Genomic DNA, 17,035 nt, shown 5'->3' on the forward strand with positions numbered 1-17,035 from the left:
TTGCAATATACCCCTGACTGACCCTACATTTAAATTACTCCTTTCATTTGTCCATTCTGCTAAAATTAAGGGGGGAGAAACCTTTCAACATTTGCACTGTAACATTAAGCACCCCATTGCCTAACATGTTTGGTGTTCTTTTTCTCTCCAAAAACAAAACATGCCTGTGCTCTAGGGGCAAGTATTGTCTGCTTGCAGCTGCTCCTAGGAAAAAAGAATTTTAGAAGGATCCATCCTACCCCCCTATTTACAGCAAGGACAGGCTGCCAAGTAGATGAATTTCTTAAAGGGGAACAGCAATTGGCTTCTTAGTCATGCTCAAAATGGAAGACATCTTGGCATTTTTCCTGGACAAAAGATTGAAATGTAGGACATGTCCTGGAAAAGGAGGAATCTAGTCACCCTGCCCAGAGGCAAGTTTCTTCTGCTCAGTTTCCAGGAGCCTTTCCAATGAGGGAAGAAAACAAAGGGAGGACCGAGAGTGCAGTGGCCAAGCTTGGTTCTTACCTTGAAAGCCTGGAGGACATACGATGAGGGCTTGCTGGAAGGGATCAGGACGAGCACATATCTGCGCCGTTCCTGTCTGCAGGGGGACACTCCTCTGGGCCACCGCGGCCATGGAGGCTGCCGAGGGCTGGTAGAGTGCAGATTGGTAGTTTAGTATGGAGACCTCAGGATTGGTTAAGGAAATAGTGGCACTGGTGGTGGAGGTGGGAGCCAGGGTGGTAGCCTAAAGGAATGGTGGGATTTAAAATAAAATAAACACAAAACATGAAGGAAATGGTGATGTCGGAAAGACTAGCTTGTGCGTTTTTTAAAAAAATAATCAAAATAAAACAAACTGATTTTAAAAAGAGGGAACCAAAGAAAAAGGCCAGAAAGTAGAAGGGAAGGGAACACCGGGGAAGGAGGACATGATTTTTTTTTTTTTAAAAAAAGAAGAAGCTAGGTAGGGATACATAAGGATGAGGTCATGGTACATCCCATTTATTGTTGATACTGACAGTAGGCAATCTTTGTCTCTCAAACACATACACAAATACAAACATACACATGCAGTTCCCCAAAAGATAGTTTATAGCATCAAAGTTGGGACTATGTCAGAACCACAATTACTGCAATTCCTGTTTCTGAATCATGAAAGAGAGAAGGAGGGAAAGAAGGAGAAAACACAAAAAACAAGAGAGAGAAAGAGGGAAAAGAAGCTATATTTCTTGTCTGCCAATTTCTAAGACAGTAAGACAGTCTGATTGACAGTCCCAACTAGAGTAGACCCAATGAATCATATGCTGAATGGTAAGTCAACACTCACATAAACCCCACTGATTCAATGGGTTTACTCTAGATAGGAATTACATCTGGATTTAGTGGGAGGGATTCGTTTTTTGTCTCTGTCACAGATTAGAAATAATGCAAGTGTGTCTTCCTGTAGAGGAGAGGACTTGACTGTTCACCTGGGGAAAAATAAAGATGTTTTATTCCTTGATGATACAATGCACATGTATGGCTCAATCTGTACTTGGTGACTTGGCTCACTTTGTTGAGTAACTTTCTCAGCAGGTACCCCAATCCTGACTGAGGCTGTTGTGCCAGTAGTTTCCATTGGGGAAAGCTCCCATTGGTGTGACTGAGATCTTTTCTCCAATGCAAATTTGGGGGGGGGGGTGTTTTTGGGGGGAGGGAGCAATTGGAATCGGGATTGGGGGTGGGTGGGTAGGTTAACTAGTGGGTGCTGCAGTCTTTAGCGCTAAGGAAATTGAACAAAAAGGACAAAACCACTTTCTGAAGCAGCTCCTCAGCATTTGGAATTTACTTTGTAAAAAACCCATTACTCCTGAAATGGATGGGAGCTTTCTGCTCCATGCAAATTTCAGTGGGGGAGCATCTATGTTTGTGAATGTATGGCACACACATAGATGTGAAAAAGAGAATGAACAGATTAATAGAATATACATGTGTGTATTTGAGTATACACAGATGGAAGGGGATAGTGTGTGTATACACATGATAGATATGTCCTCATTTGTTCTAGACATGCACTATGCCCCTAAACCAGAGGGTATGGGCCTTAATCAGGACAAACTAAGCGTCAGTTTCTGCTTGCCACAAAGCTTCCTAGGCACTCTTGTAACACTTGTTATCCCTGTGCCTAACATACTTCACAAAGTTCCTGAGTGATACACGAGGTAACCATGTACACTATCCTGTGCATCTTTGAGAAATGGTAGGATAAAACCAAGTACAGTTACCCCTCTTAATGCACGGATCTGAGATCTACATTGTTGGATATGCATGGAGAGGCAACCTCTGCTATTTGCAATGGCGTGCACGCCCAGGGGCACGCTCCATTCAAGGCTATGGGGTTTGAATAAGCGCAAACCTCCATTTTTGCAGGGGGGTGGGTGAGTCTGGAATAGATTCCCCATGAGAATGAAGGGCCAACTGTATAATATTCTCAGTCATGAAGACTAGAAGCTTGCTTTTCTTTACAGAATGAATAAATAAAAACAGATTCAGAAGATGCTGGATTCCATGTAAAATGCTAACATGCTATGCTCTCACAAGTGAGAGAGATATTCATAGCACTTTTTGTTGAATAAAATTACCCAAGCTGTCAGGTTCCCAGAAGCAGGTAATGCAGAAAAAGAACTTGAAGAAACTGTCCCTTGTAAATGATAAATGATCAAGCATATGCTCACCCACTCCTCACCTCACGCTATACAACATTGTTTTCTCTCACCTGGTTATGAACTGTATTGAGCTGGTTATTGAAGGTCATGGTTAGGTTGGTTGATGTACTTGGGGCCACATGGGTGATGAATGGAGTCTTGCTCTGGTTCACCGTGTCATACATGTTCACTCGTCGCTTGCAAATCTCCATGTTTTGGAAACAGGATTTGACACTGTTCATAGAGAAAGATAATATAAGGAGTGAACAAAACAAAAAACAAAACAAAACAAAACAAACCCACCAATACTTGTCTGATCGCTGTAACTTAATTTTGCCACTGCCTTTCTATACCACAAACCTAAAATAGAATGATAGACATTGCTTCTTCCTAGGAAACAATGGGAAATATAGATTTGATCAAGGGTAGTAAGGACCAGACTAGTTTTTACTATAATCAAACTACACTTTCTATGTTTCTTTAAAGAAAGTGAACTGGTATAAAACCAATAGTAAGTATGCAGTGTTAATAGATCCTAAGGTTCAAAGCTGCTAATTAGTAAATTGTCTGAACATCAATTGTGGAAACATCATGATACAGTATTGCTTTTTCCCTATGCAGTCTCAGATTAATGTTGCTATTTTGAGTTTAAACCTTAATATCAGCCAACCTTGAAATGACCTTTTAAATTTAAACATCCCCTACATGTCTCATTCCTGAACCATACAATGGACCTGTTCCAGAGATGTATTTCTGCTATGCATGCAACAAAGAGAGTAATGAGTAAGGTATTACTTGTTACACTTCAAAAGTAATGACATCACTAGTCATTACATTCTTTTCTTTCTTTTAAATTAGCATTATTATGGACTGGCATTCTCTATAGTGCATTTCTTTCAAGCTCTGGCTGAAAATGTGCCCCACTACCCTCATTGTTGTACTGAACAACAGAAAAGTTGTACTGAACATTACAGAAGGGAGGTACAAAATTTGTGGATGCCATTTTCAGCTGCAACCCTGTATCCTGAATACGACGTATTCCGCATCTTAGAAAACCCCCAAGGAAGATGATCCCACTACATCAATTTTCTTAGCAATTTTCTAATGGGCGTCTAGGCCCACCAGCTCCAGGCAACGAGATATTTATTAATCAAGGGAAACAATTAATTCCTGTCTTTTTTGTTACATACCTCTGTTCATCTACCTGTCATATGTCATTTGGTGAAAGTGAAAACCTACCACTTCTAACAGCCAAGCAACTGGTGAAGAAACCATGGAAGCAAAGAGGTGGAGGCATCATAAATATATGAACATCTGACTGATTCAAAGCTGTTGGTAGTTGTCAAATATCAAAATATTCTTGCCAAAACAAAAGCTTTCATGTATCCAATTTCTACTTGTATCCACCCCATTCAGATACCACAAAAATTCAAACCTTTTGGGAGCAGATATGGTAACCAACCCAACATTACATTTGGCAGTTTGCCAATACAGACCTATATAACCCACATTCTACCCCCTGTCTAAATTTAAATCTCAAATCCAACGCAGAGAGTGAAGGGGAAAAAAACATACTGGGAACTATGAGGGAAATCAAGTAGGTGTGTCATGGTGACAAATGGGTGGTTGAGTGTTTCAATCGGTGTTATCCTCTTATCTGCGTCTATCGTCAACATCTTCTTTAAGAGATCAATGAACTCCCGCCGGTCTGCCTTTTCCACCAACATATCACTTCCTTCCAAGTCTGTGGTCATATTCACCTGGAAGTGAAACTACATTAGTAACAAGTCCATTTTTCTGGAAAACCTATGTACAGTGCGTCCTCGAATTCCGCCTATGCTCGAGCCCCATTGGAAACAATGGGGCTCGTGTGCGGCGGCGTGGGGCGCAACGGGCGCGTGCACCCATTCAATTGAATGGGACGCGCTGCCCCTTTCGCCCCACGCGTGCGCCGCGGCATGAGCGCATATGCTCAAGGCCGCGTATGGCACGCCCACGTATGGCGCGGACGCACTGTAGTAATTACACTACATTACACTCACTGGCCCTGCCTTACATGCATTTTTGGCATTTCCTGGGAAAGAATGAAGACTCTTGCAGAGTCTATTTGCATATAGATTATACCTGGCTAAGCTCTCTCACTAGTAATCCCAAATACATATTGGTCAAAGGGCATGATACTACCTTCTTCATTTGAATTAAATATAATGTGTGATCAGTCATATGGATACTCTGGTTCAAGCCTTCGACTTTTCTCTGGTTCAGACTTTTTGGAAGACTTTCTAAACCAACTCATCTGCTAAATAACTCAAACAATTATTTGCACATTGTAGAGGATTGTGTGGCAGGCCTTCAGGCAAGGCAAGGGAATGTCAAACTCACAAGCCTGCAGAGTTTCCCTGTCTGGCCTGCAAATATTCCTGGCAAAGCTCCTTTTTCTTTTGTCCCCTAACCACACGACTTCCCAGCTAGATGGGAAAGGACTTCCTGCTATCTCTCCCTGCTAACTGGAAATAGCACAGATTCCCTGCCAGTACTGATGGAGTCTCCTGATCAGGACTCAACTGGCTTCTGCAAAGTTTGGCTGAATGTGGAGTGGAGCAAGTAGGCATAGTCCTATGACCCCTTTCCATATAGAGTGACTCAATGCAAAGTGTATGTTAGTTATATTCCATCTAAGCTTGTAAGATCAAACGGTTTGTAAGAATTTTGCATAGAATGGAGTGTATGCTGATATCATGTGATAGGTTCCATACCCTCCAACTGTATCAATGTGGCAAGGTCAATCCTGAGGAATTGTCTTTCACCCCACTTTTTCACCTGCGTTAGTTTTTTTCCCTCTCTCTCCAACTTTCTCCCTTTGTCCTCAGCTTACTTTAATTGCTGCAAACTGAATTCAAAGTGTAAAACTATTTTGTGCTCATTAACTCAGCTGGGGGGAAGGGAGTTTGTGTTTGAAATTTTGCTCTTCCCTGCAGAGTGATGAAAAAGTAAACTGCTGCAGCTTCTCCTAGCCTGTGTGTTAATAACTTTTGTTATCTTAACTACACACTTGTGTTCCATTGCCACATGTCCTGGTTTACCTCTGTGAAATGTTGAAGGGTGTGGGGTTTTCTGCCTGGAAATTTCTGATAGATCTTCATCTACTTTCTTACCTGTGCCATATCATCCAAACAGTTAAAAATATACTTTCTTGCTTCTTTTGACTTGATTCCCGTCTCTGCCTCATGATCATCTGGTGTCTGTTCAGAATCAACAAAAAGTCAATTAGTTACAACTTGATCTTTATGTAATGTTCATGACTATTTCAGATGGACACTACAAAACCTACTGTATATACTCAACTATACATTGACCTCATGTATACATTGAGGGCAGGTTTTGAGGCCAAAGTTATTGATTATGATACGACCCATGGATAAGTCGAGAGTAAAACTTAGGGCTGTATAATAAAGGAGCTAAAGGATGAAGCAAAGGAAAGTAACACCAAATAACTTACAAAGTTTCAGCAGGCATAACTGTTTGCACTCACCCTAAAGGCTGGATGGATGAGAGAATAGAATGCTTTCAAGATAGATTGCACTCTTGCTTTTTATCAGGGGATGACACCTTTTTGATACAGGAGTTAAAATAGAGTACTTACCTTGATCCATGGATACGTGGCTCAGATTTTTTTGGTCATTTTTTGACTAAAATTTCTAGACTTATACATGTGTATATACAGTACTCAAAATGCCTCTGTTGGCCCAGTTCCAAAGAAACATTACATTGTTCTCCTTAGATGACAACTGCATGTCAATGAAAAATCTATGCATCTTTCTGAACTACTATTCAATTTTCAGCAATTTGAACAGCAGCTTAAGTACTCTTAAAGAACTGGTGGGACACCTGTAGCTCACAGGCCTCGTATGGGCCATGGAGACTTCTAGATCTAGCCAGTGAGAGAGAAGAGAGAAAAGAAAGAAGCAAGAGGAAGACAGAATGTGGCATCTGCCACGCCTTTTAACTTTGACCAGAACCACCTATGCCATGGGGTCCTACGCAAGCAAATGTAGCCCTCAGGATATAACATGTTCCCCATTCCTATCATAGGAAGAAACAGTAATATGCATTACCAATTCAACATTTGTGTCAAATGTTGTTAACATTATTCTGATGGGCACAGCAGTGAGATGGATACAATGTCTGGGCATGTGGGCTATGGATTGACTTAGCTCATCAAATGGCTTTATTTACATCAGGTGACGATGGCAGAGCTACCATAGTCCACAAAAATGAAAGCAGTATTCCACAGAATGTTGGAAGGGATCACAGGGGCCATCTTGTCCAACTCGTGCTGGAATACACAACTAAAGCACTCTTAAAATATCCAGTCTCTGTTTAAAGACCCCCAAAGGAGAGTCTGCCACCCCCCAAGGCACTCTATTCCACTACTGAACAGCTCTTACTGTAAAGTTCTTTCTAATATGTAGATGGGATCTCTTTTCTGTATTAATTCATAGTTTCTTTCCTCTCGTTAGCAAAATTAGCTATGAGCCATGGAATCCTCAAGGCAAATAACACTTCTAATATGAGTTCACTAACATCCAAACCCACCCCAAAAAGGAGATTGGGAGAGACCTGTATGCAGTTTACTTTGAGGTGCCCTTTTCATGAATTTTCTTCTGACCTGAAGCACAGAATTTTTTGTGCATATCCTGTCCAGTCATGTTCTAGTCATTTAAGACAGCCAAATATTGATTAATGTTTTCCCCCAGCAACTGTATATCAACCCATAGTCATGCTTCCAGTATGTTTACTGGGAACACTTCAACATTAGGAAACATAGACATCCAGTGGAAGTAGACTAGATGGAAAAACAGCTTCTTACCTTTAGCCTCCACAGTGGATATGGTGAGTCTGTATCCCTGTTAAAAAACCTTGTTGTCTTCGTCCCTGCACTTAACAAATATTCAGCTGGCAAACCCTGTGTCTGTGAAATGTATCGGATCTGTAAAGAATGAAAAATCTACATTTATCTAGAATCTATGTCATGGGGGTGAGAAAAGATGTTTACAGCAATAAATCAAAGAATAAGGAAATGGAGCAAGTGCACAGAATGTTCAACTCAAACCAAGGATTTGTAAAGGAAGGCAAATGCCTACAGACCTTAACCATTAAACATATTTACTTTGTATTAAGTAGTGAAATAACTAGTTGCTACATAATTATCTTTCGTTTTGCAGCTAAACTGCATCACACTCCTCTGCCAGCCTTTGAAGCCTATGGACATGCAACACTTTATCCACAGACTGTAAAGATAAAGGAAGAGCAATAAAGGTGTAAGAAGAAGGCATGTTTGCCTTGAGGGTGTGCTTTATTACCATAAGAGCTCTTTACAACTTTGGCTTTGATCCTCAAAACGTTAATTTCAAGAGAACTTGTTTGAACAAGATAGTCTGAGGGTCGAGTTGCATCTCTGTGTGTGCGCGCGCGCACACACACATGTACATATGTATGTGTGTTTTAATTCAGCAATTGTGGAATATAGTTTTCCAGTCCTAATTCAATTCTAGACGCTGGCAACAGATCTCTCATAAGAACAGACAACTCTATATTTTGTGAGAAGGTGTGAGGTTGCTAGCTAGCCCAAAGTTTGTCAAAAGATGCTTCCTGCCAATCCACTGTAATATATTTACTTTTTTGTTATTCTATTTTTACAGCCTTAGTCATTTGCTGCTTCCTGACACAAACTAATATGGTTAGTTTGGAATACTATGCCTGCTGAATTTTGGGATATTCTTTCTCAGCCTGAGAAATGTGAAAGTCTATGAACTCTTGTTGTTTCTTCCTCTCCATTAGGCTCTGTTCTCTCTGGCAGATGGTAAAGGCAAACTCCACAGTCCTTGCATTATTTAACCAATAAGCATGTGCTGATACATGCTATGTTGCTGGACAAAAGGGGGCTGCTCTGTTCATTCTCTCACCAGGCCTCCAACTATAGAGATTTCTATCTCTTCTTCTTCTTCTTCTTCTTCTTCTTCTTCTTCTTCTTCTTCTTCTTCTTCTTCTTCATCATCATCATTATTTATTTATTTATTTATTTATATATATATATATATATATAGCACTGTAGATTTGCACAGTGCTGTACGTACAAAAAATAAAATAGATACAAGTAAACCTGCCTATGGCGTACAATCTAAGAAATAGTAATACGGTACATAACAACACAGGAAAGGGTTCAATAAACCAGGAAAGGGTTCAATAAAAATCAAAAATGTCAAATAGCAAATAATAGTCATGCAATGCCTAGGAACGCTTCTCTGAATAGGATGGTCTTCAACTCAGTTTTGAAACTAGTTAAAGAAGTGGTGACTCGTGCAGCTGATGGGGGAAGTGAGACTCCTGACAACCCACTTTGTCAGATCAACTAAAGACTGCAGATGAATAATGAAAAGCATGTCTCAGGATTTAAGAGATAAGAACATTAGCAAGGATGCAAAGAGTAAAAACAATTAACAGAAGAGAGAGGAAGAAGTCTAGAGATGAAAAATGATCAGTGACAGCTGGTAGGTCTCATGTCAGTCAGTGGCCAGTCTGCTCTGGGATTTAGTCCAAATGTCTTCTAGGGTTTAAAGTCATTTAAAGACTGCTTCTTCAGCTATTTGATGGGAGTGGCCAGCAGAACTTTCCCCAGTGTGTCAGGGATCAGTACCACATTTATGCCCATTGCCTACAGTTGCTTCTTTCCTGTAAGATCACCAATGGCAACCAATGGCTCATGGTCTGGAACCAGTCCACAGAACATCACTTGGAGCAGCACTGCTTTAAAATTCATACTAAAACCTGGAGCAGATTCATGACCCACTGATATGGAAGCCAGCAGCTGCCAGTGAAAAACACAAGACTATCTTGGTCCAAAACTCAACTGGTTTTCCAGTCTACCAATGAAAAGGATACATAGAACATACCAAACACATGCTAAGAGACAAAGGAGCATCCTTTGATATTTTTGCTACAATTCAATACCCTTCCATACCCATATAGAATCATGGTCAAAGACAGCTTTCAGTATGCAATGAAAATTCCAGCTTCGGACGTTATCAGACAAGGGAAATTGGAAGTATAATCCAATGGCAATCTGAATGCAATCATGGGGTTTAACGTTATTGCGTGATAGACTACCACACACAATTTCAGGCAATGGGAAGTCAGTCCGAACGCAATCATGGGGTTTCACATTATTGCATGATAGGTGATCATACGCAATTTCAGGCAATGGCAAGCTATTTTCGGACAACGGGAAGTCAGTTCGAACGCAATTCGAATTCACGTAAATTTGCTGAACTAGCGAATTCACGTGAATGCGTTCTGGCCCCACTTTCTTTTCATTCGAAATTAAGAGAAATTCCTCCCGTGTGATAAACTCCTATGTGTTACTTGTCTTTCTTGTTTGTCTATAGTTCTATGAGAAAAAAGGTAGCTATGATTCTTGCTGAAATCACAAAAGTGCCAACAATACCAACCTGATCATACTCTGAAGCTCCTGGATATAAAGGCCAGCCCAAGAAGAGTTCTGCAATGACACATCCCAGAGACCACATGTCAATTGCTTCACAAAAGGGTAAGCCAAGGATGATTTCGGGGGCTCTGTAGGAGAAAATGAAGACAATATCAGCCATTGAAAATATTAGCCATCTGACTAAAAGCAGATATATATATAGAGAGATAGACAGACAGACAGACAGACAGACAGACAGACAGACAGACAGAGATTGCTTATTTTTGCACCAATATCAATAGGTACAACTACCCAGTGCTTTAAGGGACAGATGTTTTGGGCATCAAGCAGAATTACAAAGATATAGCTTTCTCTATCAGAACACTGCCCACTGGGGAAAATATCACTTGTTGATTTTTGTCTGTTACGTGGTTAATAAAGGAATGGAGCATCTGTCTGGGGGGGAAAGGGTGTGAACTTCAATAACCATCTATCTCTGCAACAGGGGCATTTCCTACTAGAAGCAGAGCTTTTACAGTTGTAGCCCTAAGCTGTAGCACAATTTGTTTTAGTTCTTAGGCTTATTTCAAATGTGGTACCCTTTTGTGTGGGCCCCTTCTCCTCAAAATTTGAAAGGTTATTGAATGTTCAGCAGGTAAGATTTCTAAGATATCACCATACCTTGAAAAAAGAGAAGCCCAAGAATCCAATCCCCTGACTCTTAATTTGATCTAAATTCCCTCAAATCTGGTGCTGAGCCTGCCTAAAACCACAACTATTTTACAGCATGTATCACTTATTTTTACTTTCAGGTAGATTTTTCAGCTTGCCATTTTGGGTGGCTTGATGTGTGTGTGTGTGTGTGTGTGTGTGTGTGTGTGTATACACATACATCCCCACCCCCACATAACCTCTATGGAAAGGAGCAAGACTCTTTGTGAGCTGTCTGGAAAACACATCCTTCTGATGTAAAATAATCAATATGAACATCCTGTAACTATCCATTTGATCACTGTTTGGATCTCAGAAGGGAATAGCACAGCTTTCAAGAACACAACACAGCATTAGCTTCAAAAGGAATGATTCACATTTTTGCCAGCCCCTTTCTGGGAGAATGTGCAAAAACTGCAACAAGATCCAACTCTCCCCCACTCCACAACTACAAAATTATCTGCTCATCTGACAGCTTATTTGACCACACATACGGTACTTACACAGCCAAAGCTGGTGCCTAACACCATTTCAATTGTAACATGGCTTTGAATCAACATGTTCTCCTGGCATATCAGTGTAACTATGCAGAGCAAATTTCACAGACTGGTGTCTGAGAAAAGACACAGATCATCTTAAGCCTGATTTCTGCTGAGCTTCCATTTGTATTGTTGTGGTTACTATATTCATTTATATCCCATCCTATCTCTAGAACTGGGACTGGAGGCAGCTTACAGAAGCTGAAACAAGCCTTACTAAAATCCAAAGATAAAAGCATTAAAATATGTTTAAATGTAATTAAATGATTTATAGAATTAAAACACTTAAAAAGACATGTACATTGTAAGGCAAGAATAAAAATGACAGAATGGCAAGTAATTAAAAGCCCTTGCAGTCAGTTTTCAAAAACCTGTTGGAATAAAAAAAGTTTCCAATTGTCAACAGGTGGAAAAAGGCAGTGAGCCAGTCGGATTTCCCTAGGAAGGGAGTTCCACATCTGGAGGAGCAGCCATCAAAAAATCCCTCTCCTAAATTTCCATTGGACATGACAGCTTTGCCTGAGGGGTGGTGATGAAGATGGGAAGGAGAATCTGTGCCAAATTTCTGTTAGCAAGAGATTCTGAATAACTGAGACCAAACTGAAATCATGGCAAAGTGAAACTTTACTTAAGTATGGAGTACACATAAAACACAGATGCACATTATCTAGCACTGAAAGAACAGAACACTTTTCTCTTTTTTCATCCAGAAAGCAGAAGTTAGAGAATCTTCCAAGTTTCACTTAGGAACATGAGATGCTGCCAAGTCAGATCACTCACCCACTTAGTCCAAGATTGTTTACTGTTACTAAAGTGGCTCCCTGAGTTTCAGGCAGGATTTTTTTCCAGCCATATCTGGAGATCCCTAGTTTTCCCTGGTGGGATGCATCCACACTGCAGAAATAATCCAGTTTGACACCACTTTAATTACCATGGCCCAAGGCTATGGAATTCTGGGAATAGTAGTTTGTTGCAACACCAGAGCTCAGCTTTATTTCTGCAGAGTAAATGGAGCCCCTCATCTTCCAACTTTGTTTAGTTTATAAAATCAGATGAGATCAGTGTGTTAAGGGTGGTATGCTGGTAGGCAACATCATCTATTCTTGTCTTCAAATATGTTAATTCTCTGGATTACTCCTGCTATCATCAGTACCACCACAACCATTACCACGACCATTATCAAACAACTTTCTTTGTACCCTGCCTTTCCCCCAAAACTGGGACTCAAAAGGCACCACATGTGTAAGTATGGCTAAACTCTAAGAACAATTTAACACCCACCACAATTTTTGTGGATGTGATCTATGTAATCTAAATTTCCAGTGTGGCCTCAATAAACTCCAGCCGTTCTGCTCAGGGTATGGAACATACACTAGAAAAGGAAGGTCATACTACAAAATACAATCAGAGGACTACTTCCCACTTCTGAAGTAGGTAAACACCTTGAAGCTCTGAGTATTATTAAACTGAAATCTTGTTTACACAACCCTGTTGGACCTGGGCATATGTGAAAACTGGGTGGCTGAAAAATGTAGATTCAGTTTTAGCAGAAACTACATTTAAATCTACCATTGCATCACCACATGCCCCTTGTTTTTATTTAAGAGACTCAAACTATGTCATAAATACTGTACAATAAAACTAAAGATTCCCAAATCCACTATGGATAACATGGGATAGTGAAGAGTTAAAACTGTCTTTAGACATCTCAGATAGTTGTGAAAAAGCAGCTGCTATTTTCTTCCATACTGAGCACTTGTTTTCTATATTCACTGAGCAGCCAGGGAAGACTTGGATCAAAACGATTATGATGCTACTAGGATTTGATGCTTGTTCTTTCTAGTCCCCTCTTCCCCTTGTAACCGAAGGGTAGCAGGATTTCCACCTTGGCAACAGTTGTCTCATCTTGGTATGGGAATGCTACCATCACCTTTCTGAAGACACAAAGCAATCTGGCTGAGGCATTCAACTCCCTGTGTCGAGTCTTCTGTTTCCCTGGTGAGAAAACCTTGCTTTGAGATTGGTTGAGATTGGAGATCTGTGCCAATGTTCCACCTGCCTCCAGCAAAATATTTACTTTAGTGACCCTGCTCTGTGGCAGGGTAATTTCATTGTCTGGTGTTTCTGTCAGTGAAATAAATTACTAGTCTAGCTGACCGCCTCCTTTGCCCACACATCACAAGCCATTAAAAGCAACTGCAAGACACTTTGAAGTTTCTATAGCTTGGCTAATTTGGGAGGCAGAATCTTGACTTCTTAAATCTGCCTTGGAATAGTATGTAACACCTGCAGAGGTCTGCTGAATTTTATTGGCTCATCCCTCTTCCTACTGGGCAGCTAAGAAAAGTTTTTTTTAAAAAATCAGCACAAATCCACACTGTTAGGACCCATCTCTTACAAAAGACTGCATAATGGATTTCTTTTTAAAGTCAGGTTCCAATGTTATTGTGCTTTTCATCAAGGAGGAGTCAGATACATGTAGCAATCCTGGATGGTTTAGGTCCCCCCCCCTCACTGCAAGGTAACATGTTTCCAAACGTGGGACCATAAATACAACATAAGTCACTAATGATGGCTGAACATCTGCTATCTTTATGAGACTGATATGCCATTATGCTAACTACATGCAACAAAAATATGCAAATTAGCCATGGACCAAGGTGTATTCCTGATGGGACTTTATTGGCCATCCAAGCTTCTCACCTCTGACCAGAAATCAATTCACGGGCTGGATGTCATGGCATCTTGGTTTTTATCTCTACTTTGAAAATGGTATTTGTCTTGACACCTTCCTAGCTTTCCAGCTTAGCCTTTTAACCCATTTTCCAGGGGCTTGGGATTTTATAAGTCAAGCAGAGTTGAATCACAGCTGCTGAACCTGATGAGTGAAATATTTAATAAGAAGAAACGCTCCCCCTTTCCAGATTTTGTACTCTCATACTGTTCACAGTATGCATTTTGCTAACTTTTTTTTTTTTTTTTTGCAAAGCTGGGGCAGTTGTTGTGAGAAGATTTGGTTGGAAATGGGAAAATCAAGTTAAATAGGATGATCAGCAATTATACTAAGGTGGGCAACTGTGGGAGTGTAGGAGACCACGCTGGACACACAGGAGACCTTGGAGGGGCCTTGCCCCTCTGCCCCCCCCCCCCCCCCCACAGTTTTTGTCTCCTAAATGCCCCAAAGACACTCTGGAAACAAACTGGCTTCAGGGTGGGATACGGAGTTGAAACTGCCATGGTCGCTTTGGTTGATGATCTCCATCTGGGTATTGACAGGGGAAGTGTGACCCTGCAGGTGCTCTTGGATATCTCAGTGGCATTTGACACCATAGACTACAGTATCCTTCTGGAACGCCTGAGAGAGTTAGGTATCGGGGGCACTGTGCTCCAGTGGTTCCGTTTCTATTTCTCAGGTAGATTCCAGATGGTGAGGCTGAGGGACAGCTGCTCTCGTAAAAGAGAGCTGACATCTGGCGTCCCTCAGGGCGCCATTCTGTCCCCCATGCTGTTTAACATTTACATGAAGCCACTGGGACAGATCATCAGGAGACATGGGGTTATCAGTACGCTGATGATACCCAAATATGTTTCTCTATGATTCCAACTCTTGCAGTGACCAAAGATGGCAACTCTCCTCTGAATGCCTGCCTTGAGTCAGTAATGGGCTGGATGAGGGGAAACAAACTCAGACTGAATCCAGAGAAAATGGAGGTACTAGCGATAGGATCCCTAGGCCCAGGCAGGGAAGTTTGCCAACATGTCCTGGATGGGGTTACACTTCCCCTAAAGGATGAAGTTCGCAGTTTGGAGCTACAACTAGATCTGTCTCTGCAGTTGTCATCTCAAATAGATGCGATGGCTAGGAGTGCTTGGTACCAACTTCGGTTGATACGTCAACTGCGTCCCTACCTAGACCAAAAGGACCTTGAAGCAGTGGTACTCGCACAGTTAATCTCTCATTTAGATTTCTGTAATGCACTCTACATGGAGCTACCTTTGTACCAAGTTTGGAAGGTTCAATTGGTTCAAAATGCTGCAGCCAGATTGGTCACCGGAACATCTAGGTCTGACCACATAACACCAATATTAAAATCTCGTCACTGACTGCCGATTAGCTTCCAGGCCCAATACGAAGTGTTGGTTATTACCTTTAAAGCCCTATATGGCTTGGGCCCACGTTACTTGAGGGAACGCCTCTCCCTACATAATCCGCCCCGCACTCTCAGGACACCTGGGAAGAAATTATTAGAGTGTGCAAAAACTAGGTTAACAACTACTTCCCACAGAGTATTTTCTGCCATAGCCTCCAAGTTATGGAACGACTTGCTGGAAGAGATCTGCCTTATTATTACCACCTTAGATGCCTTTAAGAAGGCACTTAAGACAGATCTCTTCCAGCGAGCCTATCCACCAAATTTGCTGTAAAATATCCCACCTCCATTATTACTGTATGTTTTATGAAAGTTAATTGTATTTTATTAACCTTATTGTATTGATAATATGCTATTCTTTTTATTGAATGTATTTTATATGTTTTTATTGTTGGAATAATTTGTTTGTTGTAATCCCACCTTGATCTGCAGGGAGAGGTGGGAAATAGAAATAAAATTTATTATTATTATTATTATTATTATTATTATTGGGGCATTTTAACCATACTCTTCCACAGTGAGCAGCAGTGTTGTAGTGATCAGAACTTGTTACTGTTAAGTTACAGGTAAGTTACTATTGCGGCTACCATTCCTAGAATTTCCCTAAACAGTATAGACATGTATGATTTTTTAAAATGCAAAATTGCTGCTTTTCATGCAAAATCCACCAATATTGCACCAAAAATAATGGATTTCTAGAAAGAACTGGGTTTATATGAAAAATCGGTTTTCACTCCCCCTCAAAAAACCTAAGGGTTTTTTGCATGAAAAACTATTTTCAGAATTCCCCCCAAACTGCATATAATTTTTCAGTTTTGCATGAAAAAGCCACATGTGTCCCTGGATGCAGGGTATATTTGCATGGAAACATGGTTTTGTAAGAACAGGAAGTATAATAAATGCATTACGTGTAATAAATAAATAAATATTGTTTGAGAGAATCCCGGTGGACCTCAAAATTTTGCAAATGTGCCCCTGTCCCCTAGTGAGCATTTTTTTTTGGTCAAACAAACAACAGCAAAAACCAAGCCCTGGGGATAACAAAAACAGCCCAGAGATGTCACTTTGTATAGTCCCTGCTCATCAAAATGTCCTGGGGCTTTGACCCTGCAAGCCTCAGCTCCAGTACACTAATGCTAATTAGCAGGTCGTAAGGGACTTCTTGGTAAGCTTGAGAAGGTATACACATGCTTTTTAAAAACTTCAACTATAACTGCAACTAGTTAGAGGAACCAGCTAATTTACTGGAGAGGGGCCTTGGAATTATAACTTCTTTTAAACTAACTTTCCAAAGCTCTGGGATTGCCACCAGCCAATTTATGGCTGCTTTTTCTTTTCCAAAAGGCTGGGGGGGGGGGGCTCAGAAGCCTTCAATAAATGAAAAGGAATGAAGTCAAACAACATTCAGGAGTAGGTTTGGATTACAAAGTCTAAGTATAATGTACACCAACTATATATTTTCCAGTGACATGGTAACTGCTA

The 17,035-nt window shown here is 40.8% G+C and overlaps 1 protein-coding gene across 2 annotated transcripts in view; it reads right to left on the reverse strand.

The window, feature by feature from the left end:
* Positions 1-17,035, reverse strand: part of HIPK2 (homeodomain interacting protein kinase 2) — a 213,855-nt gene that overhangs the window by 45,669 nt on the left and 151,151 nt on the right. The window contains exons 3-8 of one of the 2 annotated variants that reach the window (XM_042467412.1): positions 10,178-10,301; positions 7,540-7,659; positions 5,825-5,911; positions 4,245-4,429; positions 2,741-2,903; positions 508-634 (exon numbers count right to left, since the gene is read on the reverse strand). In XM_042467412.1, coding sequence (XP_042323346.1) covers positions 508-634; positions 2,741-2,903; positions 4,245-4,429; positions 5,825-5,911; positions 7,540-7,659; positions 10,178-10,301 — 806 coding nt within the window. Of the gene's footprint in view, positions 1-507; positions 731-2,740; positions 2,904-4,244; positions 4,430-5,824; positions 5,912-7,539; positions 7,660-10,177; positions 10,302-17,035 lie in introns of both variants that reach the window. The other variant, XM_042467411.1, reaches the window with a different exon arrangement.

Source organism: Sceloporus undulatus, chromosome 5 (assembly GCF_019175285.1).
Source record: "Sceloporus undulatus isolate JIND9_A2432 ecotype Alabama chromosome 5, SceUnd_v1.1, whole genome shotgun sequence".
In the NCBI taxonomy this organism is placed as follows: Eukaryota; Metazoa; Chordata; class Lepidosauria; order Squamata; family Phrynosomatidae; genus Sceloporus; species Sceloporus undulatus.